This window comes from Salvelinus namaycush, chromosome 40 (genome assembly GCF_016432855.1).
Source record: "Salvelinus namaycush isolate Seneca chromosome 40, SaNama_1.0, whole genome shotgun sequence".
Lineage (NCBI taxonomy): Eukaryota > Metazoa > Chordata > Actinopteri > Salmoniformes > Salmonidae > Salvelinus > Salvelinus namaycush.
This window is the reverse complement of record NC_052346.1, coordinates 8,646,111-8,665,251: the sequence shown is the minus strand read 5'-3', so window position 1 is coordinate 8,665,251 and position 19,141 is coordinate 8,646,111. Positions and strand designations below refer to the sequence as shown.

Sequence of the window (19,141 nt, the reverse complement as noted above, 5' to 3'; positions counted from 1 at the left end):
GTCTGGTCAAGTGCAATGCAATGAATGTAGCTATGAATAGTTTGAGGCACATTTATTAAAAAAAAAAAAAAAAATGTAACCTTTTATTTAACGAGGCAAGTCGGTTAAGAACAGATTCTTATTTACAATGACGGCCTAACCAGGTTTGGCCAGGGGTGTGCCGCCCTATGGGGCTCCCAATCACGGCCAGATGTGATACAGCCTGGATTCGAACCAGGGACTGTAGTGACACTTCTTGCACTGAGATGCAGTGCCTTAGACCGCTGCGCCACTCAGGAGCACAGCGGTCTAAGGCTTTTGGCAATGGTGATATAGACTTGATACTGTGCCAAATGTTCCCTGTGTGAAGTTAACTGTTAACACTACGTCTTCTAGGAGTTCACCACTACAAAAGCAAAGCAGAGGCCTCAGCTTGGAAATATAAATGGACAGAATGTCCATTCTATGATTCACTTGTTTGTTTATATTGGCAATGGAATGCACCAAACACAGCAATAGAAAAGTCATTTTTCTTTTGAATGATTTTTTTGAGAAGTGTTTGCTGATCTACTGTTGAGGGTAAACACTATAATATTCACACCTTTTGGGATCTTTAAACAAAAATCATGTTGTTTTTACAGATAATTTTCTATAGCCAGAATCAGTTTGTACTGAACATAATTTGTTAGTTTGTATAAAATTTGTATTTCTTTTCCATTGTTTTCTACTTAAACTGTTGTGAATAAAGATATTGTACTTGCCTTGTGATTTGACCCTTGTCTAACTAGCTGTTTAACTACATATCCCACAATTCAAGAGGCAAGGGCTGTATCTCAATTGCTTAAAAATGTATTACCTGCTCGTCTCCTCCCTTTGATTGAAAAACAATTGTAAGTGTAAGAAAAAATGGTGGAAGCTCGTCAGTGGGCTGGCTTTCATCTGGTCACGTCTTTCACATCAATGTAACGAAGGAGAGGAGGTGAGTAGAGGACACATTTTTGGTTTAGGTTCTGCTCACCTGTTTGTTCATGAGTATATAGATGAGGGGGTTGATGACAGTGCTACTCTTAGCCATGATGGAGGGCACCACGGTCACGATGGGGGTGATAAGGCCCGGGTGTCCAAAGGTGGCCATCATGGCGATCACGCCGTAGGGCATCCAGCACAGCAGGTAACACACCACCGTAGTGATCACCATGAACAGGATGTGGAACTCTCTCCGCCGCGCCGCCGACTTACGGATCCGCCCCACCTGGGAGGAAATGATCATACATAAAGTTGTGCATAAATGTATGTCCTGAGAGGCCAATCACATAGGAGGATGTAGAAGGACATACAAGGTATTGTTACAGTACTTAGAGAAATGTAATTTCCTTCTTTCACTGCTCAGGCTAATCAATGTTTACATTTGTATTTTATATAAACGCCTCCTTTCCCTCCTTGACATAGGCTAATCAGTGTCATACTTATCACCAATACTTTAAAAAACATCCTTCCTTGTAATAGGCTAATCACTGTTTCAATTATTTTAATAATGACTTTCCCTTCCTTCCCTAATTGACTTTAAAATAGGCTATTAAGTAACCTGACAGGACTGGTTGAGTGAAGCAGGGTTTCCAGTTCACTACCTTTACCTATCCTGTCATGTCACATCAGTTATTGCTTAATCTTCCAGGAAGGCAGAGCGCTTTTCAAAAAGTATTCTAATAGGGCTATGCAAGTCGAAACACTTACAATCTCATTACCAGGCCAGACCTGTCTGATCTGAGTATTCTGAAACACCTGTAGCCTTAAGATTCATCCCAGCTGAGAAAGAAAAAAACTGCCTAATTATCTAGTCACAAGATGTTTTCTTTCTAGGATATCAGTCTTAATTGCAGTGGAGGAAAGGGAACCAAGTGTTTAAAAAAAAAAACACCACCTGTCCAATGAACACAGTCTTAACCATGTAAAAGTAGTGTTCAGTGTCTCTCTTTGCGTGCACTCTCTCCTACTCTCTTCTCTCAATCCTACCAATCTGTAACCACCAACTTCCTTTCCAAGCATCTCAGTCTACAGACCACTGAGGACGGGGCATCTTTCTACAGGAAGTCCATATGAAGGAGAAGTACTGAGTGCATATTATGTCTCTATATATGTGTATGTCAAACACCTTATTACTTAAACACGGGGGTGGGGGGGGGGTCACCAGATAACGCTGACTGAGAGAGCGAGATATCACTAGGCAGTGCTTCAGCCTTCTACCCAATAACGAACCGTTTTAACGCTGCAAGTCTTTCTGATTATCAGTGGTTTATCAGCAGGGTCAGACCCTGACCCAGCATGCTGATCACCTCTGGTTCCTAGCTCCTCTGTTCTAACCTCACTTCTATTGATGTTTTATTAACAAAAACACACACGTGCACTGGCAAATGTACCCATCCATGTTGGTTTTAGGTACTGTAAACACCTACCACTTCTACGGATCACTTCTTCACAGGTAGATGATTACAGTTTTCAGAATAAGAAGTGTTTGCGTGAAGAGTAGCGAATAAACAGAATATGTGAAGGCTAAACATTGCATGGTGTGTTTGATTTCAAGCCATTTTCATTTGAACCCATGTGGACAGGTGGGACAGCCCACCTGTTTGACAGCGTAGAGCAGCCTCCCATAGCAGTAGACCATGACCAGCACAGGCAGCCCCAGACAGAAAATGAACAGGCAGATGATGTAGGAGTGAGACTGGGGCGTCTGGGATGTCCAGGTGACCGAGCAGCTGGTCCCGGCCCCCTCCAGGCCGTAACTACTCCAGCCCAGCAGTGGGGGCACTGTCCAGAACAGGGAGTAGAGCCAGGAGCCCGCCACGGCCAGCAGAGGCTTGCGGTAGTCGGGGGCTTGCTTGTTGTACACGGTTAAGGTGCTGTAGCGGTCATAGGAGAGGAAGGCCAGCGAGATTAGCGACACAATTCCTGAGAGATGGATAGAGAAAGAGAGGGAGGTAGGGAGAAGAGGGAGGGAGAGAAAGAGAGACAGACCGAGAGAGAGAGAGAGAGAGAGAGAGAGACAGACCGAGAGAGAGAACAAGAGGGATGGTGGTATACCGTGATTACCCATTACATGGATTATTGCGAGACAGTCACTGAGACAGATTATGGTGCACTGGCAGGCTACCCTTTAAAACAGACCAACTGCATACGTTCTGTTTGGCTTTTCTAAACTGATCCTTAATACCCAAGTAAATGATCACTTTTGAAGGGCGAACATATGAAATTCCCTATTTTATACGGCTATTTTAACCAGCCCCATGAACACATCACAGTGTGCATTACAGCAATGAAGAGGAATATTGCAGCCCCTGCAATTATGAAAACAGTACTGTAGGTTTCAGTTACATTTTGAAAGCACACTGCCTTCAGTAGTCCAAGTCCAGTGGGATCTGTGAGAAGTTGTGCACTGTAGTATGTTATCAGCTAGGAGTGACAAGTCCAGTAATCATATGCATATGGTCCTCTATACTGGATTTCCACACTCTTAGATAAAAGGATTCCAAAAGGTTTTTTTGGCTGTCCCCATAGGATAACCCATTTTGGTTCCAGGTAGAACCCTTTTTGGTTCCAGGTAGAACTCCTTTGGGTTCCGTGTAGAACTCTCTGTGGAAAGGGTTTTACATGGAACCCAAAAGTGTTCTACCTGGAATCAAAAAGACTTTTCCTATGGGGACAGCAGAAGAACCGTTTTAGGTTCTAGATAGCAAGATTTACCGGATAATGCTTTAATTTAGCCAAACATATCTTGTCACTTCAAGGGGAATATCATATGATGCTTGTACTGTATGTATTTGTATTTATTATGGATCCCCATTAGCTGCTGCTACTCTTCCTGGGTTCCAGCTAAATTAAGGCAGTTTATACAATTTTAAAACATTACAATACATTCACAGATTTCACAACACACCCTGTGCCCTCAGGCCCCTACTCTACCACTACCACAAATCTACAGTACTAAATCCATGTGTATGTATAGTGTGTGTGTGTGTGTGTGTGTGTGTGTGTGTGTGTGTGTGTGTGTGTGTGTGTGTGTGTGTGTGTGTGTGTGTGTGTGTGTGTGTGTGTGTGTGTGTGTGTGAGACAATAAGATGTTATCATCAGGGCTTTTGTAGTATCCCAGCTCAATGAGTGTGTTCCTGCTGAAAGACCTCTTCCTGTCTAGCCCAGGGGCAGGTTCCTGATGCATAGCCTTAACCCAGGACAGACAGGTACATCTCAATCTTGGAAACAAATAGATAGGAGGAGCAATACAAGGAGCCACTCCAGACACCATATAGCATCAAAGTTGTTAGAGTCAAGGTGATCGTTCCCACAAAGAGAGCCAGTCTCCAGCCACCGCTCTTCCTTGATAAGTCTATTAAGGGAAGTGAAGACACGCATGCAAGTGCATGCACACACCCACAGGCAAAAACGTGGACACACACACAAGTGGGAGAGAGAGACTCTCAGGGCGTCTACAGTAAAGGCCCCTGACAGGGCTTGTTTTCACATCACATATCAACGAAATGAGAAAATAAATGAGAAAATAAATTTTCCTCTCATATAATATTTCTCACCATCATGGCAAGTTATGTGCGTGTGTGTGAGTGGGACTGCGGTATGTGTGTATAGGGGTATTAGGGGATGTGCTGAAATGATGCATTTGTTGTAAATGAGTCACTGCATCACTCCATATGTTCCACTGTAATTACTGCGTTATCAGATATGATTTAATTGACAGCTGATCAAGTGGTTCATATTATGCATTTGGAATAAGACACTATGTGAAAAGCCTGCAGGGTATTAGCAACATGTACAGATGGCTTAATCAAATACCAAAGTTGAGCAACTGAAGTGTCAAAATCCCTCTTATTCCCTACTGATACTCCTATCACTGCCATCAATTACATCGGTCCATTATCTGTCACAACAGCTAGTGGTATACTGTGTTCTGTATTCCATCCTACCCAGAACCGATTGCAGTGAATCACACAATGGATAAACTGAAGAGGTACTGGTTATAGCAGTGTGTGGATCTTTCTTTTCTTCTAAGATATAATCAAATTATTTCCACGCACCTGTAAAAAGGCAACTCGGATGTGCCAGTGCTTTTCCTACAGTGAATCACACAATGGAAAATGTCACAGATGCTCTCCCGGCTGTGAACGTTTGCTTTCTCCATCAGTTACCTAACCTGTCTATGCTAATGACAACTATGTACAGAGCCCAAACAGGAACCCCCTATGGTCCTCCAGTCGCCTGTATAATGAAGACACACACACACACACACACAGATGAGTAACAAACCCCCCGTCACGGTTACCCTGTCCAGCCAAGAGGACAGTATTCAGCCCAAACTGACTAATCTCTACAAGCAGTAGCATGCCCACCCATCTTAATCAACTCTCTCTGTCTTCAGGCTGTTCACACACAACCCCCAGGCACAACAATTAATATTCATGTAATTTATTGTATGTTAATATAATTGTTTTTTGTCAATCATAATTCTAGGTAACAGGAAAAAATAGTTAATTATAATTCTAGGTAATAGAATAAAATAGTTAATTATAATTCTAGGTAATAGAAAAATATTTAAATGTAATTCTAGGTAATAGAAAAAATATTTAAATATAATTCTATGGTGTGGAATATGGTCATATATTCTGAGAAATTGATAATTGTGTAAGACAATTGGACATTATAATGGTAATGTTATGTCAATGTATAGGTCTTAAAGTTGAAATCATTGAATAGAAATATACATTTTGCTTGTATATTGTGGAAGATTTAACCACACAGTTCATCTAGGTTCTATCGTTTGTTTAAGTACAGTTGAAGTCGGAAGTTTACATACACTTATGTTGCAAATTTCTTGTTAACAAACTATAGTTTTGGCAAGTCGGTTAGGACATCTACTTTGTGCATGACACAAGTAATTTTACCAACAATTGTTTACAGACAGATTATTTCACTTATATTCAATGATCACAATTCCATTGGGTCAGAGGTTTACATACACTAAGTTGACTGCGCCTTTAAACAGCTTGGAATATTCCAGAAAATGATGTCATGGCTTTAGAAGCTTCTGATAGGCTAATTGACATCAATTGAGTCAATTGGAAGTGTACCTGTGGATGTATTTCAAGGCCTACCTTCAAACTCAGTGCCTCTTTGCTTGTCATCATGGGAAAATCAAAAGAAATCAGCCAAGACCTCATAAAAAAAATTGTAGACCTCCAAGAGTCTGGTTCATCCAGCAATTTCCAAATGCCTGAAGGTACCACGTTCATCTGTACAAACAATAGTACGCCAGTATAAACACCATGGTACCACGAAGCCGTCATACCGCTCAGGAAGGAGACGCGTTCTGTCTCCTAGAGATGAACGTACGTTGGTGCGAAAAGTGCAAATCAATCCCAGAACAACAGCAAAGGACCTTGTGAAGATGCTGGAGGAAACAGGCACAAAAGTATCTATATCCACAGTAAAACGAGTCCTATATCGACATAACCTGAAAGGCCACTCAACAAGGAACTGCTCCAAAACCGCCATAAAAAAGCCAGACTACGGTTTGCAACTGCACATGGGGACAAATATCGTACTTTTTGGAGAAATGTCCTCTGGTCTGATGAAACGAAAATAGAACTGTTTGGCCATAATGACCATCGTTATGTTTGGAGGAAAAAGAGGGATGCTTGCAAGCTGAAGAATACCATCCCAACTGTGAAGCACGGAAGGAAGCAGCATCATGTTGTGGGGGTGCTTTGCTGCAGGAGGGACTGGTGCACTTCACAAAATAGATGGCATCATGAGGGAGGAAAATTATGTGGATATATTGAAGCAACATTTCAGGACATCAAGTGAAAGCTTGGTTGCAAATGGGTCTTCCAAATGGACAATGTGTCACATGGAATGACGCGAGAGAGGCGAAGCAGGTACGGGAGTCAAACATTTAATGTAGAATGGACATGGAACGAGACAGGAACAACGTCAGCAAACGAGTAACACAGACAAAAACACTCAATGCAGTAGCGGGGAACAGAGCAAGGGAACTGACAAATATAGGGGAGGTAATAACAGGTGATGAGTGAGTCCAATATCGCTGATGCAGGTGACAAGGGAAGGCAGGTGTGTGTAATGGATGATAGGAGTGCGCAATGCAGGGCAACGTGACAGTACCCCCCCCTCTAGGTCCCACCTGGGCGAACTGGGCGAGACATGGGCACTGGGCAAGGCGGTTGGAGCGTGAAAGCCCAACGAACTGGCAGGAGCGTGAGAGCCTGGCGAGCCGGTTGAGGCATGGAAGCCCGACGATCCGGCTGAGGCAAGACGCCTGGCGATCCCGCTGCAGAGAGGGAGCCCGAGAAGATCCGGTGGAGTGTAACGTGGGATGGGAAACCGCCGAGCCAACCGAGGCAAGGAAGCCTCTCGAGCCAGCCAGGGCGTGAAAGCCTGACGGGCTGGCTTAGGCACCCCCGGTTCCATCGACGGCGGAATCCACCCCGACGTCACCAACAAAACAAAAAATGAACAAAAAGAACTCCTGGACCAGCTGGGCGAACAAGAACTGACGATCCGGCTGAGGCCCGACATGGATGGGCGCCATCCAAGCCAACCGGGGAAAGGAAACCTCTCGAGCCAGCTAGGGCGTGGAAGCCTAACGAGCTGGCTAGGCACCTCTGGGTCCATCGGCGGCGACCGAGAGCCATTGTCACCATACCAACCGGGACGCCAGTACTCCCAGATGCTTTGTATGTTGGCTACTGCATTCTGTCACATGGAATGACGCTGGAGAGGCGAAGCAGGTACGGGGAGTCAAACATTTAATGTAGAACGGACATGGAACGAGACAGGAACAGACATGACACAATGACCTCAAGCATACTTCCAAAGTCGTGTCAAAATGGCTTAAGGACAACAAAGTCAAGGTATTGGAGTGGCCATCACAAAGCCCTGACCTCAATCCTATAGAACATTTGTGGGCAGAAACTGAAAAACCGTGTGCGAGCAAGGAGGCCTACAAACCTGACTCAGTTACACCAGCTCTGTCAGGAGGAATGGGCCAAAATTCACCCAACTTATTGTGGGAAGCTTGTGGAAGGCTACCCGAAACATTTGACCCAAGTTAAACAATTTGAAGGCAATGCTACCAAATACTAATTGAGTGTATGTAAACTTCTGACCCACTTGGAATGTGATGAAAGAAATAAAAGCTGAAATAAATCATTCTCTCTACTATTATTCTGACATTTCACATTCTTAAAATAAAGTGGTGATCCTAACTGACCTAAGACAGGGACTTTTTACTAGGATTAAATGTCAGAAATTGTGAAAAACTGAGTTTAAACGTATTTAGCTAAGGTGTATGTAAACTTCCGACTTCAACTGTACACATACCCCTTGGCCATATCATCCCCCAAAATGGTCTCCAATTCCACTGATGACACACAAATCTATGTTCAATCCAAACCTACCTCTGATCTCCCTCCACCATCACACATCAGCTGTTTAAAATAAGTAAAATCGTGGATAAGTTCAGACTTTCTGAAGCTCAAAATTTGCCACCTTACAAATCCTTGCATGGCGTGGCTCCCTCCTGTCTCTCTGACATGCTAAACATCTACACCCCCAACCGCAGCCTTCGATCCTTTGACTCAGGCTTACTGGTCGCCCCCCTCACCAGACTACGCTCTGTGGGGGATCGCGCCTTCACTCTCTGGAACTCTCTCACCCCTGAACTCCCCGATTCCGACTCCATCCAAATCTTCAAAAACAACCATTTCAGACTAGCATTCAGCCTATAGCGTTTTAAACCGTCTAGCTCTTTTTATTTTTTTCTACCTGTCGTGTTACAGAGGTCACTCAAGTAGCCTCTCGATTTCAACTGCCTTTATGAGCTTGACTTTGTTATTGCTGTTGTTGCTGTATTCCCCCATGTATTCATTATCTTGCTATTTTTGGGGTACCATGCGTCTTTGTTGTAACGCATTTTGCTTTTAGTATTGTCATGTTTATTTTGGCTATTTTATGTTTTACTCTGTAAGTGTCCCTAGGTATCTTGAAAGGCACAAATACAATATATTATTATTATTCCATAAATGCTGCTGCAAATGATAACGTTGCTGTAGGAAGATGCTGAGGCTGATGCTTTAATAAGGACCTCTGAGCCCCGACTGGTAATCTTTCAACATAAGCCCACTAATTTATCGAGGGGTGAGAAAGTGGTGTCAAATTCAGAAACAGCCTGGCTAAGCTCTGTAGCTCGTAACAGTGGGCACATGCTGCATGCCTGTCATTACAGATTGGATATTCAATCTACTCAGCTCCGCTCCCCAGTTACATTTATTTGACTCAATCAGTGCAAGGCACACAATCACACTCCCTCCTTCGAGGACCAGCGGGCGAAAAAGACGCTACAGCAGCAAGGCCAGTGATTGGCTCTTCCCTCTGGTTGACCCCTAGGGGAGCCGACCTGTCAGTGCAGATGAGGAAGCGGCCGAGTTCATCCATGTCATTTAACCCTCTTCCCTCCACCAAGAGACTAGAGAGACAGTCAGACTCAGACCATGGTCCGTTTATCATGCCCAGGTTTCTCATATGCCAATATTCAATATTGAATTCCATCTAGAAACCTCATAGGAGTCCCTGATTGTATATAAAGCAAAATGTTCCCTCTTGAGAAACCTCCGTGCCAAATTATACATTATGAATTTCCCAGGGTTTTTATTGATTAATTTGCTCTTTCATTTTTTTATTTGGTATCTCATCAACCTCTGGGTTGCCCTTACAGAGTAATTATATTTTCTCACATGTATCAGAATGTAACTATCTCAACATTACTATTTTCTATAAATAGATCCACAAGAAACAGTGAACCCATACCGATAACTTACCAAGCTATAGTATGCATGAGAGCATCCAGTAATTCACACAGAATGTATGTGATACATATATCAGTGGGCATTACATGCATTCTTAATATAGAATTCAATTAGATGTATGGAGTCACAAAGGACATACAGTGCCTTCGGAAAGTATTCAGACCCCTTGACTTTTTCCACTTTGTTACGTTACAGCCTTCTTCTAAAATCTATTAAATAGTTTTTTTCCCCCTCATCAATCTACACACAATACCCCATAATGACACATTTATATTAAAAAAACTGAAATATCACAGTTACATAAGTATTCAGACCCTTTACTCAGTACTTTATTTTTTAACATTTAATTTTTTTAACTAGTCAAGTCAGTTAAGAACAAAATCTTATTTACAATGATGGCCTAAGAACAGTGGGTTAATAACTTCCTTGTTCAGGGGCAGAATGACAGATTTTTACCTTGTCAGCTCGGGGATTTGATCCAGCAATCTTTCGGTTTTTAGCCCAACGCTCTAACCACTAGGCTACCTGCCACCTTTGGCAGTGATAACAGCCTCGAGTCTTCTTGGGTATGATGCTACAAGCTTGGCACACCTGTATTTGAGGAGTTTCTCCCATTCCTCTTTGCAGATCCTATCAAGCTCTGTCAGGTTGGGTGGGGAGCGTTGCTGCACAGCTATTTTCAGGTCTCTCCAAAGATGTTTGATCAGGTTCAAGTACGGGCTCTGGCTGGGCCACTCAAGGACATTCAGAGACTTGTCCCGATGCCACTCCTGTGTTGTCTTGGCTGTGTTGTTGTCCTGTTGTAAGGTGAACCTTCGCCCCAGTCTGAGGTCATGAGTGCTCTGGAGCAGGTTTTCATCAAGGATCTCTCTGTACTTTGCTCCGTTTATCTTTGCCTCGATCCTGACTCGTCTCCCAGTCCCTGCGCTGAAAATCAACCCCACAGCATGATGCTGCCACCACCATGCTTCACCGTAGGGATGGTGCCAGGTTTATTCCAGACGTGACGCTCAGCATTCAGGCCAAAGAGTTCAATCTTGGTTTCATCAGCTCTGAGAATCTTGTTTCTCATGGTCTGAGTGTTTTTAGGTGCCTTTTGGAAAAATCCAAACGGGCTGTCATGTGCCTTTTACTGAGGAGTGGCTTCTGTCTGGTCACTCTACCATAAAGGCCTGATTGGTGGAGTGCTGCAGAGATGGTTGTCCTTCAGGTTCTCCCATCTCCACAGAGGATCTCTAGAGGTCTGTCAGACTGACCATTGGGTTCTTGGTCACCTACCTGACCAAGGCCCTTCTCCCCCGATTGCTCAGTTTGGCCGGGCGGTCAGCTCTATCCAAATTTGACAGATTTATGTTATTTTTTTGTTGAAGGAAAGCTTCTAAATTGCTTTCAACACTTCATGGACATTTGCATTGCATAGCGATGGGTGCAATGAAGCGGCGGCAGCAGCCTATCAGAAGAATTGGGGGTGTGGCCTATTGTGGGGCGTGTCTTTCAAGTGGTTATTTTTGGCCACCCGTGCGAGTGAATTCCATTCCAGGTAATGTGTTCTGTATTTTGTTTTTCATGATTATATGTTTACTGCCAGCACTAAATCTTAAATGATATCTGTGTATGTACTGTGCTACTAAAGAAATGGTCACAATTTGCTTAAAATAAGTATTTTTTAAAGAAAGTGTTTTGAGTTATGGAACCAACTTAATACAGTATCTTGACTACCGGGAAATAGATTTAATTGTTTGGAACCCAATTGAAGAAAATCCGATAATTAATTCCAAAGTGAAAAATCGACTTGGTAAAATTGTGTTGTATATTAGTTAGTATTTATGTTATTTATTAGGTTTAACCAAAGGGGAAAAGTAAGTTAAGTGTTGAAAGAAATAGGTTGCAACTTGAAATATAGGTTTTTTTAATAATCAAATATAACGGTTGGCATTGAATCATTTATTTGGTTTCAACAAATATAATTTTTTTCAATTGAGAAAACCCAGTCAGTGTAACGTATTTCCTCTTCTTCATCTGAGGAGGAGTAGCAAGGATCGGACCAATGTGCAGCGTGGTAAGTGTCCATAATAGATTTTTAATAAATCAAAATGAACACAGAACAAAAATAACAAAACACGAACAAACAACCGAAACAGTCCCTTATGGTGCAAACACTGAAACAGGAAACAACCACCCACAAAACACAATAGAAAACAGGCTACCTAAATATGGCTCCCAATCAGAGACAACGACTGACACCTGCCTCTGATTGAGAACCATACTAGGCCAAACACATAGAAATATAACAACAGAACAAAACATAGAAAAACAACATAGAATGCCCACCCCAACTCACGCCCTGACCAACTAAAATAAAGACATAAAAAAGGAACTAAGGTCAGAACGTGACAGTCAGTCACTTTGGGTTTAAATCTAAAGCAGTCATTACACCATGCCTTGAACCATGATGACTTGTGTAATCTCATCTTCCAATCTCCCACCATCTCCATCCCATGTTAGTTCATTTCTGTGAGCGTTCTTCCTACACTCCAGAAGGTCCTCCTCTCCTCACAGCACAGGACAGGATGTTCTAACCTAAAAGCTCATTTTAATCACGTCTATCAGCGCCCCTCCAGATTACTCTCAAAAACAGAGATTTGGGCCCTGCCACGCTTGAACACAGGAAAAACGATCCATTCCAGATCAAGAGAAATGTCTATGGTTGTGCAGAGGTGTGTGGATCCCTTCTTCTGTTTGGAGGCGGTTTTTGGGAGAGTAGACCTAAACGTTTGTGGTTGTAGTCTATTTTTGGAGAATAGTAGATGTTCGGGAGCTGTTTTTACTTCAGACCTCCACTTTAGGTACTGCTGGGTAGCGGATGGCCGGGAGGCCAGGTTCGGAATGAGGACCCCACTCAACAGCTGTAGCCCATTAGTCGCCATCTGCCAAGTGACTTTGCAGGGTAACCTCTCTTAATTTAACTACCCAAGATGCTTCAGAGGCCCAGGTCATCTGTTAATTATTCAACAGTAGTAGGGACAAAAAGTCTAAATTATTGAACATTATATTTTATGATTATGCAAGGTGCGTCCACTTTGCTCAAAGTAAAGTTCCTACATCTATATTGATCTCATAACTAAGAGCATATTACTGACCACTGCAGTGCAGTTTGTGTGCACGTCTTCTGCAGAGGGTTTCAACTGCGCACAGTATGACACAAAGAAATATAATTACTCTGCCTGCTTTACTTTGTGGCCGCTGGTCCACCCATCACGGCACATTGACTTCAATGGGGATGCCGGTTCTAGTAAGTTTATTTCTATGGTATCCCACCACCCACCACCTGCGGTGGAGTCAAGCTAAGCCCTGAGCACTATTGAGAAACAGGGAATGGATGGAGAGAGTGGGTGGGGCTGACTTTGTGCTCGGTGCGGTGTGACTCACAGAGGGAGAATGTCTTGGTATTTCAGTGGCCATTCACAGTTCACACACCATCCTGCAGATTCCATCTCAGAGGTTGAGGTCACCTTGGTGGACCAATATTGACAACCAGCGAAGAGGAGGCTGGATGGCAGTTTTTAGCCAGGGGAGGAGTATAGGGACTTGTAGGTGTCTGTCATCTTCACTGTGTCATTGTGGAATGGGCTGCTGTTCTGGAAAACTTACCCACACCTCTATTGGGTACATTTTGTCCACTAAAAGGCCATGTGGTTTGGAGTTTCTGGATTCTGGAACACCATGTACTGCACCCTATTAAATTAGCAAAACACTTTGACATCAACACTATTATGCTCCAACAGAGGGAAGCATTGGTATAATCCAAATTGCAGTATTGTAACTCCTCTCAAATACTCATATTCAAATCAAAATCACATTTTATTTGTCTCATGCACCCAATACAACAGCTGTACACTCTTAGAAAAAAAGGTGCTATGTAGAACCTAAACTGGTTCTTTGGATGTCCCCATATGAGAGCCCTTTGAAGAACCCTTTTTGGTCCCAGGTAGAACCCTTTTTGAATTCCATGTAGAACCCTTTACACAGAGGGTTCTACATGGAACCCAAAAGAGTTCTACCTGGAACCAGAAAGAGTTATCCTATGGGGACAGCCAAGGAACCTTTTCGGAACCCTTTTTTCTACGAGTTAGACTTTACCGTGAAATGCTTACTTACGAGCCCTTTCCCAACAACGCAGGGTTAAAAAGTAAGACATTTGCACCCCAAAAAAAAGGAAATAGTAACACAATAAAATAACAATAATGAGGCTGTATACAAAGAGTACTGGTACTGAGTCAATGTGCAGGGGTACGAGGTAGTTGAGGTGATTGAGGTACTATGTACATGTAGGTTGGGGTAAAAGTGACTAGACAATCAGGAGAGATAATAAACAGAGTAGCAGCAGCATATGTAAAGAGTGTGAAAGAGTGTGAATGTGTGCCTATGTGTGAGTGTGTGTGCAAGGCATCAATATGCATGTGCGTTTTGTGTGTGTTTTGTGTGTGTGTGAGCATATGTAGTGTGTGTGTGTATGTGTATGCGTGTGTTGGAATGTCAGTGTAGTATGTGTGCATAGAGCCAGTGCAAGAAAAAGGGGGGCAATGCAGATAGTCTGGGTAGCCATTTGATTAACTGTTCAGTAGTCTTATGGCTTGGGGGTAGAAGCTGTTCAGGAGCCTTTTGGTACCAGACTTGGCGCTCCGGTACCGCTTGCCTTGCGGTAGCAGAGAAACCAGTCTATGACATGGGTGGCTGGAGTCTTTGACACCACCAGGTATAGAGGTCCTGGATGGCAGGGAGCTCTGCCTCAGTGATGTACCCTCTGTAGCGCCTTACGGTCAGATGGCAAGCAGTTGCCATACCAAGCGGTGATTCAGCCAGTCAAGATGCTCTCAATGGTGCAACTGTAGAACTTTTTGAGGATCTGAAGACCCATGCTAAATCTTTTCAGAGGCGTTGTCGTACCGTCTTCACCATTGTGTTGGTGTGTTTGGACCATGATAGGTCCTTTGTGATGTGGACACCAAGGAACTTGAAGCACTTGACCGGCTCCACTACAGCCCCGTTGATGTGAATGGGGGTGTACTCTCCCCTCAGTTTCTGTAGTCCTGTAGTCCACAATCAGCTCCTTTGTCTTGCTGAAGTTGAGGGAGAGGTTGTAGTCTTGGCACCACACTGCCAACTCTCTGACCTCCACCCTATAGGCTGGCTCATTGTCGTCAGGGTGATCAGGCCTACCACTATCGTGTTGACTACAAACTTAATAATGGTGTTGGAGTTGTGCGTGGCCACACAGTCGTGGGTGAACAGAGAGTACAGGAGGGGACTAAGCATGCACTCCCGAGGGGCCCCCATGTTGAGGGTCAGGGTGGCGGATGTGTTGTTGCCTACCCTCCTCACCTGGGGTTATTTATAACGGTTTATAAGTATTTTATAAACTGTTCATTTCAAGTTTGTAGTTCTATAATAAACGGTTGTCATAAACAGTTAACCCATTGTTTGAAATTGTGAGCTCGTTAGCTGCTTGTTAAATAATCAGCTCAGAAAATAAGAGCTTGCCTGTGACACAATTACTCCAACAGTTGATATTACTGAAAAAAAAACATTACCTGATATGTAAACACACAAAGGCCCAGAAGACTCTCCTCATCTTTTATTCTACCTAACAACTGCAGAGGGTAGCCTAGCAAGCCAACAGCCAGGCAGGGCTATGGCATAACAGGTTCTGGGCTCAGTGCTCTGCTATCCCATGAACAGACTGACCTTCTAATCAACCATAAACACCCCTCAGCCCGTTTTCAAAACACTCGGGTCATGTGATGTCACAAACACTGAGAATTGCCCTAGTTTTGCCCCTCAAACCAGAGACAAATGGGCTGGGCTGAGAGGAATTCTAGAAGGCAGAGATACTCCGAGTCGATATTGAAGGAATTCCCCTTGACCACACCAACAAATTGTGGAAAACAAACATTATTTTCTATTGACCCCCGTTGTAAAAGAGGCAACTTCGTAGTTGATTTAATGTTGTAAAGAGTTAACAAAACATGCCGAAAAGTTGCTGTATTGTTCAATGTACAAGTAACCAGGTCAAAAATCCCGACCTACAGTTCACAATGCTCAGACATTGGGAAATACAGCCTGCAAGAAGAGCCGCTGATTTTGGGATTGTATATCGATTAACTCTCCTTAAATTAAGATTTATTCGTTTTAGTCTCTGAATCGTTTAATCAAACTTTTCACCACCAGTTCCTGATATCAGGGCACAAAAACTACAATCTGTCTCCTGAAATAGCCTAGTGTGCATGGGCACACATGTCGTCTCAGTGCTGTACTCTTGACTACAGCTGCAAAGAGGCTTTGGCAGACTTATTGCTGAGACAATTTGTTCTAAATGTTTGTGGTAAGGAGCAACATAGCAGGCTGTAGAACATTGCTGGAATAATATAATCTTTAGGGTAGCTAGAAGATGTAACAAATTGGCGTTTTAAGAAACAGGACATGGTTATGCACTCTCCTTTTTTGATATTCAATGATAATTAAATGATAATGATATTCAAATCCTGGCCTGCACTCACTTCTCAATTCCCCTCACGAGTGCACCTTTTGTGGAAAGCTCTGGTGGGAAAACCTCTTGGGGCAATTAGGAGAAGTAACAGAATGGCATTTGAAACAACAGGGCAACCTTATGCATTTGTCCTTTTTGATATTCAATTATATTGAATGATAATAATGATATTCAAAGCCCGCCCTCCCTCCTCAATTCCCCTCCTGAGTGCACCTTTTGAAAGTGTGTGAATCCCCATTCCTTCTGCTGAACTTTCATCTCCATTTGATTTACAGTGAGTGAGTCCCACTTCATATGTATTTATACTGTATTGTAGTCAAGCCTCATCATATAACTACTGCTGTACACCACTTTTCTACTCATATACTGTCCATACACACCATTATATACATATATATTTATGTTCCGGACATGGACATTGCTCGTTCTTATATGTCTTTCTTAATTTCTTTATTTAGATTTTTTGGGATGATGTATGTATTGTAAGGTATTACTGCACTGTTAGAGCTAGAAACATAAACATTTCGATGAAACCTTAACGTCTGCTAAATATGCGTACACAACCTATACATTGCATTTGATTTGATTTGGATTCTAAATAATGTACTTTTTTTGTTAGTGGCAAATCAAGTCTAATTCCCTCTATTTCTCGGTTTGACTTGGCAGTGAGAGTCCAGAAGCAATGAGTTCACACGTCAGAGGACTGGAGTCACAATTAAACTGTCTGTGGGGCACAGATGTAACTGCTGACAACACAATATCCATAAAACAATTATGCTGTATGTGTGACATCAGGAACAATTGTGGGCTAACACGGTCATGTGGCACGCGGGAGATCCGAAAGTGGAAGTCCATCACTTCGCTCCAATAATTGAATCTCTGTAACCCACACTACACCTTTTATCGGCAACATTATCTGATACAAATTACCTACAGACAATCCCTAGTTCAGGACTCTCCAACCCTGTTCCTGGAGAGTAAACGTCCTTACGCAGCTGATTCTGATTATTAGCAGGTTGATAAAGTGAATCAACTCTTTGGCAGCATGATTTCCTTAAACACATTGATGAGGCATCGAGGCTTTCATTGTGTAATTGTGAAAAACATATAGTTACTTTGGTGACTATTTTGTTACGTAACAGCTTACTTAGCTCACCGAAACAAGAGTTGGCGAAGCCGTACCACATGCACCCGTGCTTCCCGTACAGCCAGCGTGCCTGTAGACTGGATGCGAAGCTGAGCGTGGTGCCACAGAGGCACACCAGCATGTCACTCACGCTGATGTTCAGCAAAAGCATGTTCACAGGAGTCCGCAGAGTTTTGAATTTAATAAACAGGATCAATACCACCAGGTTATTGATGAAACCAAAAACCATAATAGATCCAAGGAAGACGGACATCACATGGTGTCCGGTCCGAGACAGCCTTTTCGCCGGGGGCTCGTTCCATTCTTGATCCAGAGAGCTCAGTGGATCCTCGATGCTTCCATTAGAGCTGAAGTTTAAATTAGCCACCTCGGTATACATCGTTTGCAGTGATCCACATTCGAGAATGTCTCACATGGAGATAAAATTATAATATTTCAACCGTCAATGAACTACAATAGGCAACAGCATCACGTTTTCAATTGGCAATATCAACTGCCGACGGAGTTGTAGGCTAGAGGTGGTAGTATAGAGCCCACGGTAAAAAACTTAAACTTCATTTTCTGAACATCAATCCAGACTCCTTGTATCCTCAAGAGGTGCAAAACAGGCTCATTCCGCTTGGAAACCGTAGTAGACAATTATGGTGTTGCAAATTGGAGTTGAAAATAATGTTTAATGCAAATAGAAATAGTAATGATAAATCAATAATAATAGCCCCTAATATCCGATCAATCCAGATGAATCCAAATAGGAATCAGGTCATCACCATATAACACTTGCGTAAAATAAACTATACTTGCGTAAAATAAAACTAGTCGAAGCATTATAATAAGATTATTATTATACGGTTACTTTAGTTGGCTTGTCTCTCTCCAAAAACTATGGCACAGACGAATACAATCCAATGGCACTTCTCTTCTCATAGCTCCACCACATTCAGATTAGAACGCATAGACTGAGCGCGCGTACTTTGGTTGGCCTTCCTTTAGTAGCGCCAGTGGGTTGCGTTTATCTGTCGCGAAGGCGACTAGAGCGTAACATAATGACGCAATAAAAAAGCTATCGCCTACCAAGCAGAGAGAAAAAGCATTGTAGCCTCCCCCTTGTGTGTTGGTATAACTCATCCATTCCCTGACAGGTGAGTCATTTCTGAGATCTATCACGCAGGAACTTCAACTACCAGTGTTCATTATGATTAATAACACTAAACTAACTCCATTCCTATTGAATTTATTAAAGAAGTTATTTAAACAAATGACACAAACCTAAAAGTAAGAGTTTGTTTTACACAATTGCATAGAAAGGTGTTTCGTGTTTCATGTGTTCGTTTTCATTTTGGGGCTGAAAAACGGGAAATTCCCAAGAAAAGTGTAGAAAAAAAAGACTGCCCTTTCATAGGTGATCATCAGGGGATTGAGTTCAACCACAACTCTATCTCTGAGATGCTGCTTTACTTGAACATGAAGGACATGGATTCTCACACTGATGTTCCCTCTCTATTCCATGTAATATTAAGTTTACTGTTTACTGTTCCCTGCTTCCCTATAATCTTTGTAGAATGATGAGCAATGCAGCATAGA

The 19,141-nt window shown here is 42.8% G+C and overlaps 1 protein-coding gene across 1 annotated transcript; it reads right to left on the bottom strand.

Annotated features, from left to right (window-relative positions):
- Nucleotides 1–982: 982 nt before the first annotated feature.
- LOC120033198 (opsin-3-like) lies at nt 983–17,939 on the bottom strand. The gene is made up of 4 exons (XM_038979482.1): nt 17,570–17,939; nt 2,599–2,928; nt 1,974–1,981; nt 983–1,231 (listed from the first exon to the last, which is right to left on the bottom strand). The coding sequence occupies exons 1-4, from the start codon at nt 17,937–17,939 to the stop codon at nt 983–985; spliced, it is 957 nt and encodes a 318-aa protein (XP_038835410.1).
- Nucleotides 17,940–19,141: the final 1,202 nt, after the last annotated feature.

Bases quoted from the DNA above. Each gene is read 5' to 3' on its own strand.
- LOC120033198 (XM_038979482.1), bottom strand. From the start codon at position 17,939: ATGTATACCGAGGTGGCTAATTTAAACTTCAGCTCTAATGGAAGCATC. The intron at 2,929-17,569 runs GTGAGCTAAGTA...TCCATCTCTCAG, and splicing joins CTTCGCCAACTCTTGTTTCG to GAATTGTGTCGCTAATCTCG.